Below are 25,570 nucleotides of genomic sequence, written 5' to 3'. Positions count from 1 at the left end.
GTCGTCCTACAGGTTGTTGCAGATCACTGCATCTGTGCCCTTCCTCACTACCTAAGTGGCATTTACCAGGTTAAATCTCTGTTGTCAGAAGCTCATCTTCTCCATGCCAAATTTAAAATCATGACAACTATTTTCTCATGGTATTTATCTTATAAGTGTAAAACAGGGCACTTACAGCTCCTAGTGACAAAATAAGAGGCAGGTGCAATGCTGTAGAGAGCCATTTCCAAATGGCTCTGCTGTCAAGACTGGACTCTGACTGCAGCATCCCTAGCCTCTTTGGAGCCCTGTTCTCCACCTCAAAGCAGACACCTCTGGGACTCACTCCTCCGTTGGTTATTTCATTACTGTCATACTCACTCCTTTCTACCCCTTGAAAACAGGCATCACCCAAACTTGCAGGTGTTCACCCCAAAACAACCCTTCTCCCATTTCTGATCCTCCCCTGTGCTGATGTGGGGAAAGGACACTCAAGACACAGACAGCACCTTGGCACTACCCTGCAAAGGCTGAGCTCTGGGACAGAGCTGTGCTCTTCTCACAGACCTGTTCTTATTGTTAGCTTGTATACTTCCCCCCCCCCGCGCTTTTTGGGGGGCAGGAGGGGACTGGGGGAAGAGGTTTGAGTATTTGGTTTGGTTTGGGCTTATTTTTTGGTCGTTGTTTCAAAGAAAATCACCACCAACAACCAGGTAGGAGTACATATCAGGCTCATTAGGAGTTCAGGGAACTGCTCATCAAATTTCAATATACAGCTAAACTCCTGTTATTTAAACAAAAGGAGACAGATTTCAAAAAAAGGGACAACAAAACCCTAAAAAACCAAAATAAAACAAAGCAACAACAACAAAAAACCCCAAACAAAAAGACAAGACAAAACAAAACCAAAAAAAAACCCCATCAAACCGACAGCCCGCAGTGGTGCTGGGCGGAGACATACCGACCTCATTCATGGCTTTCTCTGTGAAAAGGTTTACGTTTTCCCCCTGTCTTCCCTTCCCCCGCACTCCCTCCTCCCCTCCGTTTTAATTTTGGGACGGATTAAGACAAGTCTGGAGTCGGTAGAACTCCTCCCACCCGGCAGCACCAGGGTACGAGCGCCTGTGCTCCCCTAAGCATGCGGAGCCCCGCGCTGCCCGGAAAAAGCCGATTGCTTCATTGAGAAAAAAATCGGCCAGCACACGAGATACCGCATCAGCCCCCGCGCCCGGCAGCGGAGCGGACTCTGCTTTTAGGGCAGCTTAAGCCACTACCATTATTACTGTTATTATTTCATTTGATATTAAAATTAATACCAACATCTCGACCCCAGCCGCAAGGGCAATCCCCGGAAAGGCTGGACCTGCCGGAGCTCTGTCAGCAGGGGAGCCGCGGTCAGCATCCCACTGCTGCACAGCGCCCTGGACACACCGGGATACACCGGCATACCCCCGGGGCCCCGAGCCGGCGGGCCGCCCCCGAGCCCCCGGCGCGGCTCGGCAGGGCTGCGGAAGGACGTCTCACCTTGTTTACCCCGAGCGCGGCCGAGCGGGGGGGCTGCGGGGCGGGCCGGGGCGGGGCGGCCGGGGCGGGGCGCGGCGGGGCCGGGCCGGGCCGGGCCGGGGCGGGCGGCGGCGGCGGGGCAGTCGGGCTGCGCGCTGGGCACCGTGCGGGCGTGCGGCGGCCGGCAGCGAGCACGGAGGCAGCCAGCGTCCCCGCCACGTAAGTAGTTACTGATACGCCGGGTGCCTCGGTGGAGGGGAGCGGCGCGGCTACCCTCTCCTCCCCATGTTCCATCCCCAAGAGAAAAAAAAAGAAAACCGTCAAACAAAATTTGCTCTCTGCATTTATTTTTTAAGCGAGTCTGTTTAATTACCCCTCATGGCCTTTCGCTTATCGCCCTCGCAGCCCCTGCGCTAAGAACTCGGCCCCTTCTCGCCGCGCCGGTTTTTCTTTTCTTTGTGCGTGAACTCCATTAAACGCGGCGAAGGCAGCGAGCCCCGCTCACAAATCCGCTGTGCAGGGGGAGCGTGGGAGCGCTCTCTATTCTCTGGTTGCACTTTTTGTTCTGTCGCGACAACGACAGCCCGTTCCTTTCCGCCAGCGCGGAGCGGTGCGCGCTGCCCCGCGCTCCGCCGCGCTCCCGTGGTGCCGGTGCGGCTCTCCCCAGCCGCCCGCCGCGGTCCCGCTCCTTTGTCGGCCCAAGTTAAATGCTCCCTCGCTGTTTCGCGGGGCATTCTCGGAGCGCCCCGGGCGCTAGCGGCGAGGCTCCCGCGCCATCTACAGCCGAGCCGCGGCAGCGCGGCGCTGCCGGGCCGTAGGGGAGCGGAAGGACGGTCCCGCTGCGCACACCGCGTTACCGACCTTTTGTTGCCGCCCGCGCTGCGCGCCCCGCGGGAGCGGCGGCCGCCCAGCCCCGGCCGCGCCGCCGCCCGCTCCTCGGCTCCCCGGCCCCGGGCGCCGCTGCCCCGCCGCCGCGCTGCTCCGCGCCGCTGCGCGCCCGGCCGGCGGCGGGAACAAAGGGCCGCGGGCTGAGCGCTCTCTCCCTGTGCCCAGGACGCGGCGCTGAGGCTGGTCGCCCGCCGCCGCCGCGCTCCCGCTCCCGCCCCCCCCGCCACACAAAGGCAGCCGCAGCTGGACGGGCGAGGGACCGCGCTCCACGCCAGGGCTCCGGTGCAGCGTCTCGGCTGGTCTTCTCCATACTCATGAACATACAAAGGTCAACCCCTATCACGATAGCACGATATGGGAGACCGCGGAATAAAACCCAGGATTTTGAAGAGCTCTCGTCCATACGGTCCATCGAGCCAAGCCAGAGTTTTAGCCCGAATCTAGGCTCGCCGAGCCCGCCGGAGACCCCGAACTTGTCGCATTGCGTTTCTTGCATCGGGAAATACTTATTGTTGGAGCCTCTCGAGGGAGACCACGTTTTCCGAGCCGTACATCTGCACAGCGGCGAGGAGCTGGTTTGCAAGGTAATGCCTCTCCTTGTTCTCCCCCTCCCCCGGTTCTCCCCTGTCGCGCCTGGGTTTCCCATGTCTTGCAGGAGGGCGAGCATGGCCGTGTACCTCACTTACAGAATGTTGGAGAAACAAAAGGCAGGGAGACAGGATTATGGGCGAATCCTGTAACTTTTCCCTCTCTCCACACAATGGCCACGTTATAGCGGTGGCCCGGAGCCAGGTCTGCCTTCTATTGGCAGGGGGATATTGTTCTGGAAAGAGCCGTTTTTGAAGTAGGTTTTAACGTGAGTTCAGACCAGGAGAAAACCTCATCTTCCCCACACTCACTTTTCAAAATGGAGTAGGGAATCCCCTGCTAATTTTAAGGTGTTGGGACCTGCTGCCTTCCTCGATTTTTACTGCCCCCAATTCTGTGCTTTGGCTACGGAAGAGGATGGAGAAGCGGGGGACCTGGGGGCAGATTGTCATCAGCTTTATCTTAAAAGCGATTTAAAAAAAAAGAAGAACCACATCTAATTAATCAGCCTGAGCTCCCTCACGGTGGAGGTTGTTTGCAAACAGCATCCTCCCCCACTGCCCAACTGAGCAAGAATAAAACCTGCACACCTACGGTTTTTAGAAGTGCAGACAGAATAGCTATCCCACTCTTTGTAGCCTGCCGGCTTTTCTCTGCCTCCTCCCAATTTGCTCCTACTATTAAAAGGTGATCTGTGGGAAAAAGAAATCCGCATGCGTGCACCTCTGTGGAGGGGTGTTTTTCTCTTTTTGAGCTGAGGGAATATTATCCTTTGTTCCCAAATTGTGATTCTTATTGTCTGTAATGAAACAGACTTATGTCCAGCAAACTGAAGCAGTACCCAGTAGTAGTTTTTATAACTACATAGCAAATTGCAACCTTCCAGCACATGCTGCAGTGTTTGTATTATTCCCAAAACACAGAATTAATGCCATTTGGCAAATTTCTAGATGGAAAAGTAAATGTATTATAGCTTACTAGTGTTCCAGGGATTAATAATAGTGTTGCTGACTGTTTCATACTTTCTCATACTCGATTCATAAAAAGTTATGGACTAGGCTGTAGCAGAGAAGTGAGAATAATTGCTCCTCCTTGCTATTTGTGAAGATTGGAGTTCAGAGGGCAATTTAAATATGCTTACTGATTGAGTTATAAAACCTGATGTTAAGGCAGCCTAGGACTTCATGTGATTATTTAGAGAAAAAAAGGCCCATGGCTTTGCTAAGAACTAATATTGCATGCTGAACTGGATGCTTTGTTACTAAACTGAAACAGAACATGAGAATTTCGAGAATGAAAGCCCAGCTCGATGCAGTAGTACAGTGCTGCACTCTAGGACTTTGGCATCTTTTCATGAAATAAACAGATCTCACAAAGCTGCTGCTCTGCATGAAATTCTAGGTGAACTTGCATAGCAAGTAGTAAAGCGGGGGCTATGCGCTTCTTTGTTTCCTGTTTGGTTTGCAGGACTAAGGCACTGTTGATAACAGTATGAACAGTATAACTGCAGCTCACAAAGACTGGGCCGTTATTTTTTTTTTCCCTTCCATTTAAGCTGTATGTTTTTAAGCTGATCCTGACATTTGAATAGTATCAGTTTTTCCATATGTGCGAGGCACTACTAGCTGTGCTCCAAGAACACGATCTTAGCCTGGCTTGCTAGTTTCTGAGTATGCGGTTGTCAGTCCTGAACTCGGCTTAATTTAATGTGTGCTTTAAAATGCCTGCAGTATCATGACAACTATTTGTCAAGTAGCCTTCCGGCAAAGAGAGGTGCTCTCTGGTATCTTACTGAAGATGCTCTTGGAGATTGCTTGCAGAAACGCTGGGCTGGATAACAGACACATACTGATGATTCTCAAGATTCATTTGGCTGCACCCACCGACTGTACAGATGCCGTTATTTGCTTCAAGGCTCTGTGGCATCCAAACAATGGTAACTTCTCACTTCTAATTCCCAGCGAGACCTAAATCAAACTGCAGCTTATTGGACATTTGCTGAATTGAGGCCAGGGATCTTAAAAGCTGGGATACAAAGAAGCCCTTGATAGAAGGTGTTTGACACTGTAGCAGTATGATAGTCCTTCCTATCTACCCCCGTTCGAACACAGTACCGGCACATATCCAGGGCTACTTATTTAAACATAATCTGAGAACCACAAAATGTAACTAATTTACATTATGATAATCTGGTTTAAGAGAGAATTCTGGAAATATGTCTTTTCACATGAAGGATTTGAGCTACATGAATATTCCTGCTTAAAGTTTATTTTATAGCAGCTGCTTTGTAGAAGAGCCATTCACTTATAATGTAGTAGTTATGAGTTTTGAGATCCAAATGTCAATGAATTCTCCTCTGGAATGAATTGCACACCAGGGATTTTAGCAACACCCCCTCCCCGCCCTGGTTCTGCTTCCCTGGTGCACCATGTCACCAGAATGCCTCCGTGCTAATCCTCCCCCCGTAAAATGTGCTGGCTCTGTTTGGCAGTCTGCCTTTAAGGTTGTTTTTCCCTGTGCTGGGGTAAGGCAGTGCAGGTATGAAGTGACAGGAAAAGGAGGTCTGTGAGGATGGGGTGTCCCATTTTCTTGGGATTTGGGTCCTCTTCTGTGGAAGGAGTTTATTAGGATTGTGCTCTGAAGCATTAAACAATGCAGGTTTTGAAGCCTCAGATAAATTTTGACTGAACTGTATCTTTCTCACTCTAATTTTTAAAGGTTTATAAAGCTTTAGAGAAAACAGGAAGATATTTGCTTCTCAGAGAGGGTACAAATGCCTGCTATCAGAACCCAAATGCTAGAATACAGAAAAGAAGAAAACAATTGCAGTTTAAAGCAGTGGTTAGAGAACTGGTCTAGTTCTTCATTTTTATATTTCATTTGAAGGATACATGACTACCTTAAATTCTTTTTGCTAAAGTAACAAAACACCAGTAAGTTACATATTAATCAAATTTTTATGCTGGTGGAAATGCTAATACTTGCTTTGCAGTCCTCTGCAGCAAGTATAATTAAAAAATAAAAATCACTCCTATCAATACTTTGCTCAGTCTCTTTTAGCACACTGACTTTTGTTGTTCTCAATGAAGTCTTTCATTTTCTTGTAATGTGGTCTTTTCTCAATTGACTCAAATACTGATTCATTCGTCATCACTAGATTATAGTAACTTTTTATATTTGGGTTTCCCAGCAGCTTTTTTAGTTCTTACAGCTCATTCATAAGATCAGTGATAACATACTTAGTAGTAAAGGGACACTTTGCTTTTAATGGAGCACTTGATTGAAATGCAGAGAGTTCAGGGTGGTTTTGTCTTTGCCTTTTGAAGGGTGTTTGTCTGTGCTCCAACAGGCAGAGCTATTTCCCGGGTTGTCCTTCTGATCTTATAAACAGCCATTGTGGAACTGAGACTTGGAAAGTGAAAGTGACTTTGCTGTTTTTCAGAGATGAAAGAAAGGCAGGAAGTAAATAGGAATAGCAATAGATGATACTTTAAGCCTGAAAATCCTTAAGGCTTTAATGGGTTAATAAAATCAAAAGAGCCAGGCATGTGTATCAGGGTGGATTTAATGTGACAGCTTCTCTCAATAGAAAGCTACTGGCTGTATTTTTTATGAGTTTATTTAGATGGAAAATAGAAAAGAAAAACACTTCCTTCTGAGTACTGCCCTTATACATCACTGGTCTTCACAGCTTAATTTAGATTGCATTCTGGATTTGATCAGGTGCTAGCTAATGTAGCTACGCTTGCTACTAGTTTTGAAGACTAGCCTTTCCTGTCAAGGTTACATGTCTTCTTTCTGGGGTTGTACAGTCTGCTTTGTCTTGTCCTCAGTGCTATGAGTTTGTGACATCCTGTTTACATTGGTGCAGCTTTCAGCAGTGACATAAATTGTACTTGGAGATGGTTTTTTTAGCAGAATCAGATGTACCATGACTTCACTGTCCTTCATGTCACTAACCCTGGCTTTACTGTCATTGTTCCTGCAGGTGTTTGATATTGGCTGCTACCAGGAGTTATTAGCACCATGTTTTTGTCTGCCTGCGCATAAAAATATCAACCAAATTACTGAAATAATTCTTGGGGAGACAAAAGCGTATGTGTTCTTTGAAAGGAGCTATGGGGACATGCATTCGTTTGTTCGTACCTGCAAGAAGCTTAAAGAAGAGGAGGCAGCCAAACTCTTCTATCAAATAGCTTCTGCTGTTGCACACTGCCATGATGGTGGACTGGTACTGCGAGATCTCAAGCTGCGGAAGTTTATTTTTAAGGATGAAGAAAGGTAAGTCTCCCTCGTTACGGCTGGGGGTGCCTGAGGTCAGATAGTTGGAGTTGGAGGATATTGTAGCCTTTGTTTGTAGTACACTTTATTTTCCTCTGCAACCTCATCGTAGGTTTTTATTTTATCTTCTGGATAGGTTTTGGAGTAAAGTAAATATAGAGAGCTGTTTGCATCAGTGCTTGGCCTCTGCATCTCCACCTAGAGGAGTTTTCTCATTCCTGCTGGGGAGACATCTGCAGGAAAACTCTGAAAGGGTGTCTGGGGTAACAGTTGCATTATCATAAAGGCTGCTGGTGTTAAAAGAGGACGTTAAAGAGGATTGGGAAGTGAAATGGCTCGTTCCAGTGAGGAGGTGTAAAGAGGAAGAGCAGTCAAGTATTTTCTGTAGGACGGTTCTGAGGACATCTTGTTTTCCATGCTGGGAGAGTCTGGAGGCTGCCTGTATGAGTATTATGCGGTCACTAATCAGTACTAAGACTGAAACTGCCTTGCCCTGGGGCTGCTTGTTTGTAGTATCAGCTGTTATAGTACTTGGGGAACTACTGTTTTGTTTTTTTTTTTGTTTGTTTTTTTTTTTGTTTGTTTTTTTTTTTTTTTTTGTTTTTTGTTTTTTTGTTTTTTTTTAATGATATCTCCTCCCTAGACACTCTCCTGTGTAAATGATATGGGGAAGGAGTATGGGAAGACAGGGAAAGAAATAGCACTGGATGCTCTGGGTATGATGTTGAAGTGCTCTTTCTGATGTGAAGCAATATTGTTGTACCTGTGGAAATTTCCTCTTTCCTTGGCTTTACCAGTCTTCTTTGTCTTGAATAATGAATTTATTTGCAACTTCCACATAAGGTATCAGAGCAATAAATACTGTCAGAATAATGTCAGGCTTTCACAGAGTGATTAAATTGGAAGATGACCATTAAAAAAATCCAAACATCTAAATGGGAGCAGAACCTGCCTTTGTGGTTCTTCTGGTCTTAGTAGAGAATGGGGAGATGTTTTGCCTTTTTAATTGAATGCTAAAAATTGTCTGAAAACTTGCTCAAACTGCTGCAGAGTGAAATGGTTGTTCTGGAGAGCTTTGCAGTGCATATCAATTCTGTTTGGAGGAATTACAAGCAATAGCCAAATTCTCTATGTTCTCCACAGGCTCAGGAAGTTGGTGATCTAAAAATTTGAAAAAACTAATACACAATTCATTCAGGAAAGAAAAGTTCCTGGTCTTAAAATAAAAATGACATCATAAAGATGACAATCTATCCCGTTTAAATATTCTCTACTTTTATTTTATTGCAAGCTAAGTTTTCCAAATAAGCTTCTCCTTTTAATCTATTTACAGTCTGAAAAATAAGATATATTTTCACTTCTTAATTCAGTTCAGATGATTGTCTGCAAAGTATTTTTCTACTGCAGCCCCAAGGTCTGATTCCTTGATAAAAAAGCATAAAATTAAGCGAGCTTAATGTCCATTCATAGAGAAATGCAGAGCAGGTAGATATAAACTGCACTTCCACAACTTTCACTCCCAGCTTAATAACTAAGTACCATTCTAGAACCTCTGATGCAGATAAGAAGGAAACTTGTGCAAAATAGTTGAGAGAGGGATGTAGCTGATAACATCCTAATGTTTAAGTGGATTTTTTTTCTGGGGGTATATCTAAACGTGTGTGGTTTTGCATGATGAACAGAGCTTGGAAGAGCTCCTCCAAGGGAAGGCAGCATGAGCTCAGAGCAGTGCAGTGCGAGCAGACGTAGGCCTGTGCTGAATGCTCTTGAACTCCTACCCTGCTGCTTACTAGGAACTGAGTGCAACATAGGAGGCACAGGGCCAAATCCTTCAGCCACCCAAGAAAAGTGGTGTGTACTGTAATAGCAGCGTTGGCTTTTATGAATGTTTTTAACTTAGCTGTTGTCTGCAAAATGACACTGTTACTCAGTTTTGAGCATTGTCTTCTAATTATACAATAATTCACTTTAAAGGTCAAATAGGACTTGCTGGTTATTTTTAAGATAATCATAATGCGGTTTTCTTCTGGATGTAATGTTGGTTTGTAAGTAGGAAGGTATTGTAATCCTCTCTCTCCTAAATAAACAGAGATGAAATAATGTGAGATAGAAATAGAACCAAACAGCAGTGACTGCCTTTTTTCACATCCTCTGATCATCATACTGTAATCAGTCATCACTTTCAATCTCCTGCTATATTTAGAAATGAAAAATCTTCCTGGTCCTCCTGAGTTCACAGAGGTGTTGGTGTGTTGCTTGCACCCCTCTGAGCTCCCATGTGTCTGAGGCTGCTGCTGAGGGTGCCTGTGTGCTGAGCAGTGCTTGAGGAGCTGCCGTAAGCAGCCATGCCCGGCAGATGGGTGCTGCACCATCCCTTGCTCTCTGGTGCTCATAATGAACCAAAGAGGGAGAGAAGAGATAAGAATGATGTTTTGAGAAATGTGTGTGAACTCTGCTGCTGTGTGTCACCTGCTCTTCAGTGCAGCTCTTTCTTAGCAGTTCTTTTCCTATTTCTTCAAGGCTGTTTTTTCTGCAGTTCATTTTAAGTACCTACCACTTTGGAACTTCCTCTTCCTGGAGACTCTCATGGCCTTAATTTTGGTAGAAGAAAAGATGTGAAATCCAGCATGCAGGCAATACATGAATGGAAAACTTGGTGCTTTTATTTTTTTTAAAGTAAGATACTTGTCTGCTGTTAGCTGAGAGCTGCCAGACTGGAGGAGCCAGAGGGAATGTGAAGGTTATATGGAAGTAGTTGTTTAAAAAAGAAAATCAATTTTAAAGCATTTCTTACTACATCCTCTTTCATTGATCCTAATGAGAACCTGGTAGTTCAGTAGAAAAACAGAGCTCCTGAAGTTTTGCAGGTGGTGCATACAGTGTTGAAACTCTTCTACTCCATTTCCATTATCTAAATTACAGCTGGAATTTGCAAAGATTTGGGCTCCTGATCTAGCAGCACCACAACTGCTCTTAGCTTCAACTTGATGTCCCCACTAAAAATGTGTGTTATTTGGATGTTGCAAATCACAGTGCCTTGGGATGTTTCTAATGAACTGGGAGGTAAGAAGGTGGAATAAAGTGTTGTTGTAGGCTGGTAGCACTGAGCATTTTGTAGGGGTCCTAATGGTACTACAGGTGTTCTCCTTAATGTGGTAAATCTATGAGACTCTGATCATGTCTTACACTATTATATGTGTGTAAATATATTAGCACTTAAAATGAAACTCAGAATTCCACTGTGGAAACAAAAAAAATTGTCTGTTTCAAGGTAATTTATAGTTTATTTAAATCCTGAACTGTAGGAAGTTTGAAGATAGGGTAAATTGCATTCCATAAAAATGATGTGTGCTGTTGCTACATGGGTGGTTTTGTATAAAAGGTAGTGCAGTTGTGTTTTTAGGGGGAGGTATCTGTAGATCATTGGTAAACTATAAATGAAATAGCCAGTCTTGTAGTATTGAAATTTCAGAGTTAAACTCCATAAACCTGCAGCTGATTTTGATGAAGCAGAAGTTCTAAGACATTACAGCATGGCTGGAAATGTTTTGTAAGACTGGGTTAGCAAGCAGCAGCACATCAATTAAATGATTGTAGTGGCTTCCAGGATACTGAAAATATGGAAAACAACACTGACTTGCCAGGCTGAGTCTCAACAGACTTTCTAAAGTACCTCTAAGATACTTGAACACTTCAAAAACTGTGTCTTGACACTTCAGAATGAAACTTGAATCCAAAACAGTGAATGACCTATGATAAAACCTGTGTTCTTGTATGTTTTCTCCTTCCATCAGTGTTAAATCTTTTTTGTCCTGGGTATGAAGCTAGGTTGGTATTGATGTGGTGAGCCTCTTGCTTTTGAGTATTTTATCTTGTCATGGTATTTACTGTTTTCCATGTACAGCTTGTCCTCATAGTAGGCCCTTGGGTAGAACAACCATGCCCTTCTCCTAGCTGGTGTCCCATAATGATGCTGCAGAACAGGCAGGTTTTTTTGGGTTGTGTTAAAAATAGTGCCATACACAGTGTATAGCTAATAAAGCAGTTCGTCAGTCTGATACATAGCAGATGCTTTGAGAAAGAGCCATCTGAAAGATCTCAGAATTAAATGAAGCATTTCTGTGTTGGTTGTTTCAATGGTTTGCTTAATACAAGAACATTTCTGCTGTCAGGGAATTATTAATTTCTTTAGTGCATTTTTAAGCCTTTAATTATATTAAAATATTAGCTGTCGTAATATTTGAAGCTTAAAGACCTTGTACATTCATCATACTTGTTGAAGGGAAAATTAAAATAATTTTGGTATTTAGATATTGTAATTTTCCTCTATTCTTTGAGTAAATATGAGGCAGGTGGGATTCAATAAAAATAAACAGGATTTGACACTTTTTGCTCTATGCCAGGGGAATGCAGCCAGTGCAATACACTAATTTAGAAAGCCTGTGTTAGCATAACGTATTTACTTGGTGCTCTTAGAATATTTTTTCCTCTTTAATTTCTCAGCTTTGAGAGGATGATGCTTTAACATGACCTAGTTATGTTGTTTCCAATCCTCATGATAGAAACCCGATTCCACAAAAAAATACAAATGCATATACCAACCTTTCTGCGTGTAGACCTTTAATTTTCTTATAGTTAGTAATAAGCTTTTCTCCCCAGCATTTGTCAGATTATAATGTGGTGCAGCTTTTTCATCAATGTGTTAGAATTTGCTGTTACCCTTACAATTCCATAGAGAACATGTAAGTTAATGCTTTCCCTTAGTCCTAAAAAGAGAGTCCTAAAGTGGGAGAAAATCAAACAAAATGGGAGTGCTCTTAAAATACTCAAAGATTTAGAAATAAAAACAGTCTTCATCTGTTTTGTCATTTAAGCATTTTGCACTACCCTGAATGGGGCCACAGGACCAAAGAGCACAAGTTCTTCAATAGGGGAGATTCACAGGTCAGATTTCAAACCAGAAATTATTATTCTTAGAATACGGGAGGAAGGTGAATTTCTTTCCTGGGAGTAACACTGAATTTGTTTTGTGTTTGGTGCCCTTCCCAGCAGGAGGGAAGAGGGAGGCTGGCTGCAGGTGGTGAACATCACAGCCACCCTGTGAAGTTCATAAATCTCCCCCTGAGGGCATAGATAGTCATACAGGTTAATTGTTGTGCCAAAGGTTATAAATTAATGCAAAAGCCAAGGAAGATTTGGCTGCTGTTTGGCCCTGGGATGATGATGGGAACTCAAATGGACCTTGAGTCAGCTCAAGGCCTTCCAGTGAGACCAGGAGTGTCAAGAGCCTTTGCTCTTGTACCCAGCGCTGGAGTTTGCGGGAGGTTTTACCCCTGGACTGTCTGTGCTGCATAGCAGGGCCTTGTCTTCTTCACTCTCCCTGTTCAGGCAGGGTGCTGTGGTATGTGTTGGCTGTCATGTCAGTCATGGGTGGTGCCTCTCCTGAGATGCCCATCATGGGATTGATCTCTGACAAAATGTGCCTTGTAGTCCCTGGGAGCAGGCATGTCTTAGGACATCTCAAATTCACTTCAACAGCTGGTCCTTTTGAAAACCTCCATCCATGGACTTACTGCAGAATGGTCCATGTTGAATTTTGAGTGGAGGCTGAGGGTATCTGGATGTCTGTGCTGGGGGTGAGTGAGAGAGGGAGGCAGGAGCCCAACGAGCCACAGCTGCAGTGGATTATCAGAGTGAAATTTTTCTGCTGCCTTGTCTTTTAATTGTCCTTATTATCACACTGGGAGATTACTTCGGGCTTGGAAGGGAGAGGAAAGGTGGGGATTGTAAAGAGGAGCCAACCTGGGGCATATTTAGTCTTGAGCACCTGCTTTTTTGCTAGATGTGTATTGCTTGGAGAGAGAATTGCAGACATCTAAGCAATAGGTTTTCAGTAAGGTTGTGAAATAATGTCATGGCCTTAGAGATGTTGAGCACCCATTGTAGGCTCAGAAAGTGCAGGGCTGCTTTCACAACATGCAGTTATGTTAAAAAAAGAATTGTGGTCTTCTTTCCCTGTGGAGCTTCATCATGCATTGTATCAAAAGATCTAGAAAAGATGGGAAATAGAGCATATGGTTGACAGCATAGCCTTTTAAAACTGATCTTCAATGTGATCTAACAAGATAAAAGTGAGGTGGTGAAGTAGCTGCCCTAAGTCAGATTCTTATAAAAAATGTATTGGTCAGGGTATTGTAACCGAGCTCCTCTGTGGAGGGGTCTGCAATGGGTTTCACAGCCTGCACCCCAGCACATGCATCACTGCCTACCAACTCTCTGGGGAGCATGTTTTGTCTTCAGGCAATGAGGGCTTGGAAGAAACAAAGTATACAGGACAGGCTGTTCCCAGCAATCATATTTGAGTGTTGTAAAACTGAGGTCTTTGGGACAGCAGTCCTTCCTGGAGGTGAGTCAGAGCATTTGGAAATGGAATTCTGTAGGGAAAAAAAACCCAGACCAGCTTAAAATAAGTTTAAAGCTCTAAGTTGCTGGATACTGCATGCCAGAGGGGTGCAGGCAAGGCTGACTGTGCTGTTAGCATCCCTGCAGAGGAAGGGTGGGGGAGATGTAATTTTTAGAGGCTTCCTTATTGTGCGGAAGTACGAGTGAAGGAATCTTCCCTTAGGAGCAGGGTTCATCCTGTAAACCTGTACTGCCTGAAAGTCCCGGTTGTCTTTTGAAACATATCCTTGAGCCTGTTTCATTATGCAAGAGACTGTCTAACAGCCTTTGTGCAGAGTTTGTTTTTTTTCTTCTCTGAAATTGTGTAGGATGTTGTGTGGTGAATACCCATGCTCTGTGCTGTTAACGATTGGAAAGGGATCTATTGATGAAAGGAGCAGGATTTAAACTGATGGCATAACATTTCCCCCTGCTCCTGTGTGCCTCTCTGCCCCCAAGGAGATTGGGTAGTTGTGAGTTCAGAACGAATCTTTTCACCAAAGCTGCAAATCATCTGCCGGGGCTTTCATTACCGCCTTCCCTGTCGCACTGGCTCCCTGATGAAGAATGCCTACTTCTGCATTATTTAGGAGAGGTTCACTTGGTTAAAAAAAAAAAATCGATTAGCAAAAGATAACTGCTCCCAATGTTGAGCTTCCCTTTTATTATTTTTTTTGCCTCCTTGTGCCTCTAATTGCATGCATGCTTTTCTCATCATTATGACGAGGTGTGGGCAACTGACCTCGATTAAATGACCTGTAAATTATTGGCCACCTAGGAGCAATCCCTGGTCCACTGGGCAGTCAATGGCTTGAATGCCTTTACTTAGGGAAAGACTTTCCTGGTCTCAGTCAGAATAATATTGAAATGTGAGATAACATTGCTTGGGTGCTTTTAGCCTTTTGCTGTTGGAGGAATATTGTGAAGCACCTTTTGAAATTGCCAATTTTTATTTACCTGCATTTGTATTTTAAAAAATGGTAATTAAGATGGCAAAGATGTTTGTTTCCTGATCTCCAGTCTGCTGCATAGAATGTGTAAATCTAGATTTTTTAATTTTACCCAGCCTAAGTAACAATTGGATGGTGTATCTGGAGTGTCCATAGCAGGATGTCTCCTTCAGTCTCTTCCAAAAGCAGCTGATTTGGCTGTCATATGAGGAGTGTTACTGTGCAAAAATTGTGGTCTGCAGTTAGTGTTCCCAAGATAGGAAGGTTGGCTCAGCTGTTGCTCAGGTATTATTTCTCATACTGATGGCTTTGGGACAGACTAGAGGCAACTGCTTTCATTGATTCAGGTGCAGGCTACTTTACTACTGACTGCTTATTCACTGCAGTCTTACTGACTGCTTATTCACACTCAGACTATCACTTGTTATCTGTGCTTTAAATGTTAAAGATTTTTTTTTCTCCTGTCTTATGAGTTTAGAGCCCTCTGAATAATTCAACTGATTTTGATATGGAAATTGTTTGCTTTTGGAATGCAAGTGTGAATGTTGGATTCTTATGTCCTGGTTTCAGTGTCAAAAAGCAGGGTAGATTTGCTGGTAGTCCCAAAGCTCTGCAGGGAAGAATAATGTGAATCTGTTGGAAAAAAAAGTGTGGGATGTGCAACAAAGGCAGAGGTGAGTGCTCCGAAGGTTGCATCGGAGAACCTTCTGGAAGACGTTTAATTGATTATGTTTTGTTACATTACTGAAGAGCAAAGTCTGAATGCAGTCAAGTAATGAATGGCATATTGATAAGAAACTCAGAGTGGTATTGTTTTTCATGGGTTTCCCTGACGGTTTCTATGGGGACAAAGACGCATTTCCCGTCCGAGTGCTGCTGCTGCCCTCTGATTGCACTTCTGTGGTTTCATTCACCAGTAATGGGAAAGCATTCATAGGCAGAATAGCTTCCCCTTTTTAAATAGCCATGATTCAGAGTTGTATTTTTTTTTCATGCATTAAACTAATGCAGTGTTTTATCAATGATCTGATAGATGCATAATGCTCTTTTTCCAAGTGCTTATTTGGGGTCTGCATTAAAACTTGAAATTATGTATTGTAATTACGTAAGCGTTGGCAAAAGTCTTTGTTTCCCTGCAGAGTATGTGTACAAAGTGATTCTCATCCGGCTGTGGCAGTAGCTTACATTTGAACTTCGGGGATTAATTTTGTTGCAACTGTTTGTCAAGCTCAAATGCTGGTGCTTTTGGAAAACTTTTTTCTCTTGTGGGGATCCCTTGTGAGGATCCTTTTTCTCTTGTGGGGACTGATGTGAGTTAATTATTTAGAGAATGAGAGGCTTTTAGAGAACTATTTTTATTTCTCCTTTTTCTTCTCTGTGATGGGGAGCACTTCAAAGTTAATTGTGATTTCACACCTCACGTTTGGTTTTTTCTGTCCTTTTTTTTTTTGTCCTTAACAAATGTCAAATTTTGGGTTATCCAGTTAATCTGCAGTTGGATGCACTCCCCACCCTTTTCTGTGGAGGTTCTGTGTTGGAATCGACTTGTAGTTTTCAGGGTCTGTTTGTTGTTGTTGGCTTTTATTCCTGTTCATGGCTATTTGATTTCAGTGCTTTCTGAGAAGAGGCATGTGAGGGATAGAGATTGCTTCTCATTCAGCATGTCTCTGCATTTCTCTGTATTTAGACTTTGACTCCCCTTTTTCCCATTCCCCTCCATACTCCCTGCCTGCTTTCCCAACCCAAAAACCAAACCCTAAAACCTCACTGGATTGCAGAAAACAGAGCTCTTTTAGCCAATGCTTGAAATGCAGAGTAAGGGAAGACCAGCAGAGCTGGAAGTTGGTTTCTCACAGAGATGGGGTGCTGTGCACTGGGAAATAGCAGCTTCTGAGCCAGGCCGCTGCTTTTTGATTGCCTGAAAAGACGTGAAATGACTGTTAAAAGGGGTCTGAGAGCTGCTGTGTACACACACCTGTGCAGTACCCAGTGGAAGCCCTGCACAGACTGTGTTCCATGTGTGAGGCTGAGGCAGGTGAAATCATTTGTCACTGAAAATGGGCTGCAGTGGGTCTGCCCAGCCCCAGTTCTGGCTGGTGGTGAGAGGTGCTGGCAGAGCCACACTGTGAGCTCTTCCTATTTCCAGCTGTGTCAAGTCAGACAGCCCTTCCCATCCTCCAGTGCTCTCATTGCTGCACGGATGGAAACTCTGTGTTGTCATCTACTGCAAAGACACCAGACTTTACAGATGAAACTGGGAACACCCAGGTTGTGCCGCGGTGTACCTGGGAGAGGAGAAAGCCGTGCTGAGGCCATGCAGCTGGCAGCGTGTGCTCGGGGGATGCAGGGCCTGCAGGCTGCCAGGGAAATGCATGCCCGGAGCTGCGGGAGCACTGCCTGCTTGCGGAGGAGCCATTTCACCACTTGCACCTTGCACACAAGGGACTCTCTGGCTGAGGGTTTGGGGCTAACCAGGAGGAAGAGGACTGAAGGTTGTGTTTTTGTTTAATTTGGGACCTTTTGTTTCCTCAAAGCCTGTCAGCTCAGCAGGATGAAAAACCTGGCTTGAGTGTTTTCATTTGCCCACGGCTTACAGAGGCACAGGCAGATAAGGGCCAGCTGTTGTTCCATTTGCTTGCTTAAACAAAACCCGCTGTTTCGTGTGGAGGCTGCAGCACCTTGCAAGGAAAGCAAGATGGGGGGATATGGCCTTTGTGTGCTGCTTCTGTTTTATTATCAAGAAATTATTTCTTCTCTTGGAAAAAAATAAGAGTTTTTGACACACCTTGCAGTCTGTTCTCTGTGGTTTTGTACTGTGTCTGTTGTAGGAAATGAGAGATTAGGGAATGCCAATAATTTTATGTAATGTAAAAGCTTCTTATTGAACTGTTTTTCTAAAGTCTTTGGCAACTCCCAGAAATGTAAAATAGGATAGGAAAGTAAACAACATTTCCCTGTGTTGTTGACACTGGGATGGCAGACAAGTTTGTGTGGGGGTGAATTCCCTCCTGGAAGCTGTTTATAAATAGCCTGCTCTGCCCCACTCCCTGTGTGTGTGTTCTGCTTCTGTTAGTTAGCGGGAGTGAGTCGATGCTTTCTTGTCTGGCGGTTCAGTGACTTAATGCATGTTTGAGTATCTGGCCCCACTGTTTTATTGCTACACATGCTTTTCTATGGAAAAACTGAGGTGGGCAATGCAAATGGAACCACAACTCATGTCCCTGCCTTCCCTTTCATTTCCTCTTCTCTGTTCTCTGCCCTCTTTGGCATGTTTTTTTCCTCTGGGCGTTTCTCCTTGCTTCTCTTCCTATGCTGTGCAGGTGCAGGAATGTCTCAAAGCTGTGCACTGTGAAAGGACTCTCCTCGAGTTGTGGACCCTCTGCTTTGTGTACAAAGGGAAATTTCTGTGGTCTTGGTAATTGTAGTTAAGGTTTTCCTTGCAGCCCGTTTCCTGTGTGGTGCATTGCTGCTGTAAAGTTTTTTTTGAGTGCTAATGAGGGGGTTGTCCATGGCCAGAAGTACTGTTAGGATGGCAGTGGTAATTAATGAGGAAGCAGGTGTATTGAGCAATGCCCATCAGCAGCGAACTGGAGGAGCAAACACTAGCCTGTTTCAGGAGAGAAGGAGCTGCCCTTACACACTGTGCTTGGGAGCCAGGTATTTGGAATTCTGTATTTATGACTTCCTCATTTGGGGCATGTTGCCAGAGGGGCTTTCACCTCTGCTAGTAAACGTATTTAGCTGTTGAAAAGGTCCAAGTGTCATGAAAGTTTATGGCACAGTTGCCTCTGGAGTACTCCATGGAGTAAAATGCTCTTCTGTTGGTTCAAAAAAGATAGGGCTGAGCTGCCCTGGAACTAAGTCTAAGCCAAAGCTGGCCCAGATGTCTTTCGCAGCTCAAGCTCAATCAGTGTTGTCTTCAGTAAACATTTAAGAAACAAGGCTCTCCTTGTCTATTTTAATGCCTGTTAAATTACGTGGTTTAGTCAAGAGACGCAAGTTCTGCCTTCTGGGATGAAGTCCAGTCCCTGCCTGTGAATGTCTGTGGTATGAGAGCAGGTCCATGACACAGGACTAAGAGTGATGGTAACAGACTTGTGGGGTTGAGGGATGAGGGCACTAAAACTCAAAGTTAATTTATGACTTGAAAAATTGTTGAAAAGAAAATCTGCACTACTGCTAGGTCTCTCTGCCATCCCAAGGCACTGGACAAGTGTTGCACTGTGGAGACTGTTCTCAAAACCACCCTTTGCTGGGAAATAGTGTAAAGGGTATGTGGTAGTAATCCTTTGGATGCCTCCAACAGGGACAGATTTTTAAATATAGATACAAAGCCTAGCAATGAGAAAGGAAAGAAAGGTTATGTTCATCTAGTGCTATGACAAGCAGCTTTGCATCAGCTTTTTCCTGCTCCTGTGTGATATCCATAAGGGAAGAAAATTCTCTTGCAGAAATAATTACTGCAGCACAATGACAAGTTCACAGTGCTTTGCAGGCAGCAGGAGTTTGCAATCTAGATAAGGCATTCCTGTCATCTCTGCAAGTCCTTTACCAGCTTTTCTGTTCATTCCGGTGCGAGGAGCTCCTCCAGCTCAGCTGGGTAGATAAGCTTGCTGTTAATCTTGGCCTTCAGCTCACCTGATCTCCCTTTGCCCAAAATTATTCTTCTGTTTGGGAAGACTGAAATCTGTTAAAAGTGCTCTTTCTTAATTTGCTTTAAAATTGCTGGGGTAAAGGAAAATGTTCGTTGGTCAGAGGGATCATTAAGGGTCAGAGTGACCATTCTAGTACTGTTAAACCTTGTGGAATTACAGGTGTACAGAGTGGCTTTGCCAGCATGAAGGTCTCAAAACAACCTTTTGTAGTTAGGACTGGGTTTGTACTTGAGCATGAATCCTACATGGGTAGGTTAGAGTGCATCCAGCTCAGAAGAGGTCTTGAGGTTTATGTCCCCTTTTGGGAATCATGTCTATGTAAAATTAACCAAAAGCATGAATATGGCAGTTCCTTTTTTCTCTTTAAGTGAACTTATGAACGAGTTATTATTTAAACTTATTAATGAGTTTACTGGACATGACTGTTTGAAATTTGGTAGCTATATGTGTGGCAGTATTCCCTATATGTATCTCATATCTCTAACCAGTATGGAAGAGACAATATCAATTTATCTGTAATGACTGCTGTGAGTGGGATTTAAAACTGATGCACTTCCTGCAGTTGTCAAATTTTGTAGAGTATGACTATTATAACCATACAATTGCAACAGCCAGAATTTATGTTTGATGTTTGCTTACCTTGATGGTGTGTTTTGTTTCTTTTCTCCCCCCCCAGGACTCGAGTGAAATTGGAAAGCCTAGAAGATGCTTATATTTTAAGAGGAAATGATGACTCTCTTTCTGATAAGCATGGATGCCCAGCCTATGTGAGTCCAGAGATCTTGAACACAAATGGCAGCTACTCTGGCAAAGCAGCGGACGTATGGAGTCTAGGTGTCATGCTTTACACCATGCTCGTTGGACGCTATCCTTTCCATGACATTGAGCCTAGTTCCCTCTTCAGCAAGATCCGTCGTGGGCAGTTTAACATTCCAGAAACTCTATCCCCTAAGGCAAAATGCCTCATACGTAGCATACTGCGTCGAGAGCCATCAGAAAGGCTGACTTCACAGGAAATTCTGGACCATCCATGGTTTTCTACAGATTTTAATGTATCGAATTCAGGATATGGTGCTAAGGAAGTATCAGATCAGCTGGTGCCTGATGTCAACATGGAAGAAGACTTGGACCCATTCTTTAACTGAGCACAAAGACTGGTGTTCAGAAGGTACACAACCTGGAGATGGACACATGAAGGAGCCCTTCCTGACCGCGTTCAATCACATCCTGCATCAGCCTAGCTTGGTAGCAAAAGACACTCAGAGGTCCTCGGATTGAGAAGGAACCTCCACAAGGAGCTAATATAACAAATGTAGCATGGGGACAGATTGGGGGGGCGGGGGGAGCTTGCTATCAGGTTAGATTGATTTGGAGGAGAAAAGGCAGCATGGAGCAATTGTAGCTTCACCTTTTTGGAGCCAAGGAGACTGCACATGCCAATTCTGGTGCAGCTGTATCACTCCTGTTTCTGTTCCATTAAAAACAGTGGTAACTCACAACAAATAGAAACTTTTTTGCCTCAGCTCACATCTTGGCATCGCACTGTTAGATATTTAACTTCAGCCATTATTCAGGGAAAATACAATTGGCTAACTTTTTTTAATCAGATGTCTAATAATTAATGGGATTAATACAAGAAAAAAATTAGGTGCACAAAGATGGACATGAAAAGTGGGTGCTAAAAAAAAGCAAAATTTCAGTTCATGTCTCTTGATAGCTATTTTCAAGTCATTTCTTCTAAATAAACTACTTAATATTCTTGTCAGGAAATGACATTTTAATGCGTTGTTCCCTTAAGGGGAAGTAACTGTCATTTAACAGGCTGTTCTGTTTTGTGTCAAATGGTTTGTTGCAGGAAGCTATTATAACTCGAACTTTCAACTGCGTTACTGCTATAATAGGAGAAAAAAAGAAAATAATAAAACTGTATAATTTTTTTAAAAGATATGAGATACTGGCTTCCATATCTGCCATGCTGCACGTATATGATTAGCAAGGGCAGAAAGCCCTTAATGGTGTCTTCATCTGAGAACCAATCTCTTCTTTACTGACTAGCCCATATGTAAATAGAGGGCTCTTTATTATTGAGGAAGAGTATTGTGGGTTTTTTCTTTTAATTCCTTTAAACTTGGGAAAAGAATTGTTTGATTTTCATTTTTGTTTATGTCCAGACTAAGAAATAAGAGGGTATTAATAAGCTGAACATTTATATTACAGATATTCCTCTTGAAACATACACAGTAATATGCACCTTTTGTATTGTCAAGACTTATTCTATTTATTGAAGAAAATGTCACAGTAGTGATGTATTAAGCCAGTACTTCAATTACGGGTTGACTTGGGATGACATGTTACATGCTGTAGTTAACACACTTCTTTTCTGTTCAGGTATTTCTGTCCCTAAATAACTTTTTATTTAGCTTCTTTTTTTTTTTTCTAGATAGCTTTATTTGATTTAGACTGGCAAATGTTTTTATTACGGCTTTTATATTGCTGTATGATATTGAAATCTCTTGGCATAAATATTTGTGTTTCCAGTACCTCAGTTGTTCTGATATTACTGCCTGTATACGTTTTGTGAAGTGGTCATGTTTTTTGGGTAGGTACATGTGGACTCTGTAGTATGTAAATGTTACTTGAATTTGTGCTTAATTATAGTATGTGGCATGTGCGTACAGCTACTTGGCATTTGACGTATGGATGCTATTTGCCTGCCTTGCAGGAAAGTTATGGTCCCACTCTCAAGAGGATGTTTCACAGTTCTTTATCAAGAGACAAAGCTAGCTGCAGCTGACCTGCCTTGGTTCTATTTTGGTAACTAAGAATATAAAGGAGTAATGTTTTTACACTCTGAAGATGGTGCTGTGTCAAGAAGGACTTTTTTTTTATTTTATAAGTACCTTATAGGAGGAAAGATTGGTGATGTGCATGGTGGGGTTTTACTGCCTCTGGTGCTTTGTCATGTATTTGGTTTAATGTTTTTGTCCTAATCTCTTCAATAAATAAAATTGTGCATATTTAACTAAACTTCAGTGGTGAACAGTGTTCTTACTGAATGTCTGAGGTGCTGCAAGAGTTTGCTCTGTTAGGATTATTCAGCTGGTATTTTTTGTGTTGCTGACAAGCTCTTGCCTAGTCCCATGAGCTGAGAAAAATTAGCACTTATATTTATTTACAAGGTAACACTGTAAGCCTTTTCATCAAAAATTTTACCATTTGCTATGAATAAAACTGGCTTTTATTTTCTTTTCTTTTGGCTTGTCCCTGCGTCTTACCAAGCCCATTTACCTTTTTCAAGAAGGATATTGAAATGTGGTGAGAACTTTAGTGCTGGGAGACCCTTTGATGAAGGGAGGTACCAAAGTGGAGTGAGCTGGTATTTGCACTTCCCGAAACCCTGGAGCAATGTGCATCTTGCATTTGTACGTCTGTTCCAGAAAGGATGGTTCTGAATTAGCATCTCCTAATTTAATGTATTCTCTTTAAGGCCAGATTCTGTTTGTTTTTCAGTTTATTAATTAACAGATGCAGGTAGTGACATATATAAGAGCATGTAGGGTAATAAGATGCTTTGAGAATGTGAGGCAGGATAGATGAATCCTGGTCTATTAAGAAAAGACAGTTTGAACTGGGCTTTGATTTAACAGCCACACTGCAGGCTGTTTTCAGCACCTCTGTAGTTTCAAAAAGCTATAGGTGGTTGACAGTCACCCCTAAAGAAACCCCCCAGCCTCAAAAGTCCCCATTGCAAAATAAAGATTACTGCACTAAAACTGCTAGCACAGGGTTTACTGTCAGCCTGGCTGACTTGGAACTACATGATTTCTTCCTAGGTAATTCTTGGCATGTGTTTCAGTTGGTAGATTGAGAATTAAAACTCGATTATAGCACTCACCAGAAATGTTATTAACATGTAGAAACATTTGAAGATCAGTTTTTAAATGATCTGTATGCCTGCAGCCAAAGTTTAAATTACTTGAAATTCTTTCAAATCAAACTCCCACAATAAATGTGCTTTATAGAAAAAAACCAGATTGTAATCAGTCATAGAGAGAAGGGGAGCACTGAGGATTTCCCTCTCCCCCACTAAAACTTATGTGAACAGCTTCTGTTCTGTTTGGGTGGAAGTAGTTAGACCTTATTTTCCAGCAACCTGCACGCTTGCTTTTTCACTGCCAGTAATTATACAAAAAATGCAGCTGACTAATGATTGCTCGTTTGCAGTGAATTTTTTATTTGAGGATAAAGCTGCAGAGGAATCCTTTGGCAGCTGAAGTCAGTTTTATAAAATGCTGATGGGGTGTCTTTTTTTTGGAGTTTCCTTGTTCCTAAAGCTAAACCCAAGAGGGGGATTTGTGATTCTGATTTCCTTTTTTTTTTTTTATTACTGCTTCATGGGCACTGCTAGTTGAGTACACAGGTATAGCGCTGCTTGCTGCAGAAATGCTTGACACAGCTTTCTTAAGAAGTGCTGCTCCACCCTCAGTTTGGGTAGCAACTGCAGTGGGATTTGGGATATTGCTGAGCAGACTGTCACGCAGTCTTAGCTGTCTCTCAGTCCTGGGGAAAAGGATGACCAAATGTGCAGGGTGAAAAGCCATGTCTGCAAACAAAACTACAAAACCATTACACAGAATATGACCCATGGCAGACTTTGGAAGCTCTCCAGCCCTTCCTTCTCTACCTCTCCCTAATGTTAAAAAAAAAAAGAAAAAAGTTGTACTTCTTTTTTATTACAATATATGTATTCTGTTGGTGCAGCACCCTGTGTGATTCAGGCTACAGGCTTTTCTTCAGGACTGCACAAACAAGAGACAATTATTCCTTTGGCACCATGATGTCATATAACCTGATCCCTTAGTCTTGCCGAGGTGTGCATGTGTTATGGAGATAAACAAGTCAATTAAAAATGCATTCTCTTGTAGATGAAACAACCTTGGTAAACTTGTGTTTCTAGAAAGAAAAAAATAAACTAAAAAAGCCTAGCCCAAGACTGTTGAATCCCAAACTCTGCTTTCCTGGCAATTGGAGAGGAAGGGCATGAAACTTGATGCCAAGGAAAAATTATTAAGAAGGGAAAAAAATTAATACTCTTCATCCTGAAATGATTGTGTTGAAATTTGGAAATGTATGAGTGAGCTCTGTGACTAATAGCATAATGAATACCAAAAGAATTAGTAATAATCAGTTCTTTATTCTTTAAGTTTTGGCTAAGATTTCTATGAAAAACTTGCTAATTTAATAAGTGACAGTCCAGCTAACAACTAACTTGTAACTTTCCTATTCTTTCAGTAGAAGCAAATGTTGAAAATTGGTAACATGATGAGACAAATTGAAATCAAAGTGTAAGTAAAATGGGGTATAAATGACCTGTAGTAATATGGTGTAATTCCCCTGGAACAGGAGAAACTGCTGAGGAAAATTTCTAAAGAAAACCGAAAAAAGAAATCAAAAGACCCCTTAAATCAGGCAGGTTCTGCCACTGTCTCTTGTATTTCCCAAAGTTCTTGACACGTGTTCTTGGTACCACTTTCTGTGCCTCCATTTTGCCTTTTTTGACATCTGAATTAAATTGCTATTAGCGTGAAATTTTGATCCTCTAGAAATGCCTTGCCAGAGGCCTCTATACAAGTTTGAAACTCTAGGCTGTATTTAACTTGTAAATTGTTATGTATATTGGTGAGTGTGTGCAAATATGTGGAAAAATACATTTACAGTGATGGTAGTGTAAATTCTGAGAAATGAATTTGATATTATTTGCACTGATGTAAATGTGTGGAATCCATCTCTTAAGGGCCTCACTACTGTGCTGAGAGGTGTCATTTATTTTTTATATAACTCAAATTTGTTTAGACTCCTCTTAAAAACTGGCTGAGTACAGGAGTGGATCCCATTGTTCTGATTCTCTTGCTTCCTTCACCCAGCAGGGCAAAAAGGAAATAATCTTGGTGTGGCAGCTTGTGCAAAGTAGTAGGTTAGCTGCTGCTCTGCTTATTTCTGCTCAGGAGGTTAAAGCATTGCAAAGCTGGTGCTGACATCATTCCAAGCACACAAAAAGCTGACGTCAGTTGCACAGTCTATTGCAAGGTGTTTATCTCCATCTGATTAGGTTGGCAAAATGTGTACTGGGAAAGCAGCACACAAAGATGGAAACTATTTGTCCCTGCTTCCCACTTGCCCTGACATCAGAGTCAGTCCTGGAAAGACTGAAACATGTTGATAAGGTTTCTGAGAAAATCTGTGGTGCTGCCATTGGGCTGGACGTTTTCCCATCTAAATCACTAA

The 25,570-nt window shown here is 43.0% G+C and overlaps 1 protein-coding gene across 1 annotated transcript; it reads left to right on the top strand.

The window, feature by feature from the left end:
* Nucleotides 1–1,544: 1,544 nt before the first annotated feature.
* Nucleotides 1,545–22,312, top strand: TRIB2 (tribbles pseudokinase 2). Its single transcript, XM_064411919.1, has 4 exons — nucleotides 1,545–1,701; nucleotides 2,536–2,954; nucleotides 6,947–7,239; nucleotides 19,962–22,312. Exons 2-4 carry the CDS (start codon nucleotides 2,685–2,687, stop codon nucleotides 20,428–20,430), a joined length of 1,032 nt encoding a protein of 343 aa, XP_064267989.1. The 5' UTR covers nucleotides 1,545–1,701; nucleotides 2,536–2,684; the 3' UTR covers nucleotides 20,431–22,312.
* Nucleotides 22,313–25,570: the final 3,258 nt, after the last annotated feature.

This window comes from Passer domesticus, chromosome 3 (genome assembly GCF_036417665.1).
Source record: "Passer domesticus isolate bPasDom1 chromosome 3, bPasDom1.hap1, whole genome shotgun sequence".
In the NCBI taxonomy this organism is placed as follows: domain Eukaryota; kingdom Metazoa; phylum Chordata; class Aves; order Passeriformes; family Passeridae; genus Passer; species Passer domesticus.
Note: the sequence above shows the minus strand (reverse complement) of the source record. Positions and strands in the feature narration are given on the sequence as shown.